This window comes from Montipora capricornis, chromosome 10 (genome assembly GCF_036669925.1).
Source record: "Montipora capricornis isolate CH-2021 chromosome 10, ASM3666992v2, whole genome shotgun sequence".
Classification (NCBI taxonomy): Eukaryota; Metazoa; Cnidaria; class Anthozoa; order Scleractinia; family Acroporidae; genus Montipora; species Montipora capricornis.
The window spans coordinates 67792812-67795602 of record NC_090892.1 but is presented as its reverse complement, the minus strand read 5'-3'; the positions used below and the strand labels follow the sequence as shown (position 1 = coordinate 67795602).

At 45.5% G+C, this 2791-nt stretch overlaps 1 protein-coding gene across 1 annotated transcript in view; it reads right to left on the bottom strand.

Annotated features, from left to right (window-relative positions):
* The window catches only part of LOC138021226 (uncharacterized), a 903-nt gene extending 581 nt beyond the window's left edge, over window positions 1–322 (bottom strand). The window contains exon 1 of the mRNA XM_068868084.1: window positions 1–322. This exon is cut by the window's left edge and continues 581 nt beyond it. Within this exon, the coding sequence (XP_068724185.1) occupies window positions 1–322 (322 nt within the window).
* Window positions 323–2791: the final 2469 nt, after the last annotated feature.

Sequence of the window (2791 nt, the reverse complement as noted above, 5' to 3'; positions counted from 1 at the left end):
TACTAAGTTGCGAATCAAACCATGACCCTAAATTTCTAACTGAAGGTTTTGCTTCTATAGTTTCGTTGCCTACCACAATGCTTCTCACATTGACCTTTGCGAGCTGCTGCCTAGTACCTATCAGTACAACCTCCGTCTTATCCTCATTAAAGTTTAAACGATCCCTAACCATCCAACCCCTTAAGTCCCTAATACAGTCACCCATGGCTTTAAGAGCAGTCTCATCGTCTCCTGGTTGATTTGGACTGAACGCCACATACAGCTGTGTATCATCTGCGTAGCAATGAATGGTAGGGAGGTGCTTCTCTACAATTTCGAACATCTTGCTAGTGTAGATTGTGAACAAGACAGGACCAAGACAGCTCCCGTGTGGGACACCTTGCTTCAACGGAAAGAAGACGAGAGACCATCATTCACCGCGACTTGCTGAGATCTGCCGGATAGATAAGATGTAAACCACTCTAGCGCCTTTCCGCTCACTCTTATGGCCGTGCGAAGTCGATCGAGAAGAATGTCATGCCGCACAGTATCAAATGCCGCGCTAAGATCAAGGAGAACTAAGAGCGTAACCTTCTGTGCGTCCATGTTCATTAAGATATCGTTCTTGACTTTAAGCAAAGCAGACTCAGTACTGTGATGTTCTTTGTACGCGGATTGCAACAGGAGGTGTAGCTTATTAGTTGTCATATGATCTGTGAGCTGGACAGCGGCTGCTTTCTCAGAAAGCTTAGAGATGTAACGGAGGTTGCTAACTGGACGAAAGTTCTTGTAAGCGATATCGAGTCCATGTTTCTTCAAGGATGGCAGTACTAGGGCTTCCTTCCAATCATCGGCAAATACACTCGATTCAAATGATAGGTTGATTATCTTAGTGATAACTGGAAGTAGGACATCAAGAACTTCAAAAAGCAATGAGGCAGGCATAGGATCTAGGGGGCACGATTTTTTAGCTGTCTTCCCAATAAGCTGGGCGACTTGGTCTTCATTCAAAGCCTCAAAGTCAGAAATGATAGCACCCGCACACGCACCGTTATCATCGCACACATTGGATCGTTCGCTATCTTCGCAGGGGACTAGAGAGTCCATTGACGTCCGTGACTACAAAGAGCTCCTTGATAAAAACATCCAGAAAGATTACAAGAAAGCCGAAAAAAGACAGGAAACTAAGATCAACAAGAAGGCGAAAGTGATTGCAGAAAACTTGGAATTAGCCGACAGAGTCGAAGCCATGGCAAGGCGTGACGCCTTTATAACCTTAAAAGACCATAAACCAAATTTCAACTACGCGCCGACATGTCGACTGATCAACCCTACAAAGTCCGAGATCGGAAAAGTTGCCAAGCAGATACTCCAGAAAATCGTGAAAAACACCGCCCTAGCAACCAAAGTAAATTTGTGGAGAAACACACGTTCCGTGCTTGAATGGTTTAACGCGATCGAAAATAAACATAGTGCGCTCTTTATTTGCTTCGACGTGGTGGATTTTTATCCTTCCATTACAGAAAAATTGTTATCTGACGCCATTGACTTCGCCGCTAAGTATGTGAACATTCCACCCACAGACAGAGAGATCATTATGCACGCGAAAAAACACTCCTATTCAGCGAGGACGCCCCTTGGGTAAAAAGAGACACCACTGGTGGACTATTTGACGTAACCATGGGATCGTACGATGGTGCCGAGTCCTGTGAACTTGTAGTAGTCTTCATGCTTTCACAACTAAAGAGCATTTGCGGCAATTCAATAGGCCTCTACAGAGACGACGGGCTCGCCGTGTCACACGAGCCACCTCGGTCCATCGAGCGAATTAAGAAACGAATAGCTCAATTGTTCGCAGACAATGGATTGAAGATAACTATCGACGCAAACAAAAAGATAGTGAACTACCTGGACGTGACCCTCGAATTAAACACCGGAAGGCACCACCCCTTCATGAAACCTGAAAACATACCACAATATGTGCATGCAATGAGCAACCACCCCCCCCCCCCCCCAGCATCCTGAGACGTATCCCAGAGAGCGTAAACCAGAGATTATCGGATATTTCATCCCATGAATCTGTATTCAACAAAGCTGCACCACCCTACCAAGCGGCGTTAGACAAAAGTGGATACCAACACACGTTGAAATACCACCCAAGGGAAAACAGGGGAAAAAAACGCAGGCTAAGAAAACGGAACGTTACCTGGTTCAATCCCCCGTTCGATGCGCGAGTCAAGACCAACTTAGGGAAAGAATTCTTGCGGATCATCAATGAGTGTTGCCCCAAGGGGCCACGCCCTAAGGCCAATTTTCAATCGTAGTACCCTCAAGCTCTCATACAGTTGCATGCCTAACGTAAAAAGCGTAATAGATTCAAAAAATAAGCGCCTACTACTACAATCAGGAGCAGAAACACGCGAAGAAAGGCTATGCAACTGCAGGAAAAAAGAGGAGTGCCCACTCGACAACCAGTGCCTCGCAAAAGGCATTGTGTACCAGGCCTCTGTCACATCTAGCGAGGGGACTGAGCACTATGTAGGGCTCACGGACACGGACTTCAAGGCGAGGTTTGCCAACCACAAGCAATCGTTTAGGACGGAAAAGTACAGTAATCAAACTGAGCTAAGCAAATATGTATGGCGCTTAAAGAAAGCAAAAACAGAGTATAAGATCACTTGGAAAATTCTAGGCAGAGCGCGTGCGTATTGTAACACTACAAAAAGATATAACTTATGCACACTTGAAAAATATTACATAATTTGCCACCCGAAGCTCGCCACACTTAACAAAAGGTCAGAGTTAGTTAGCA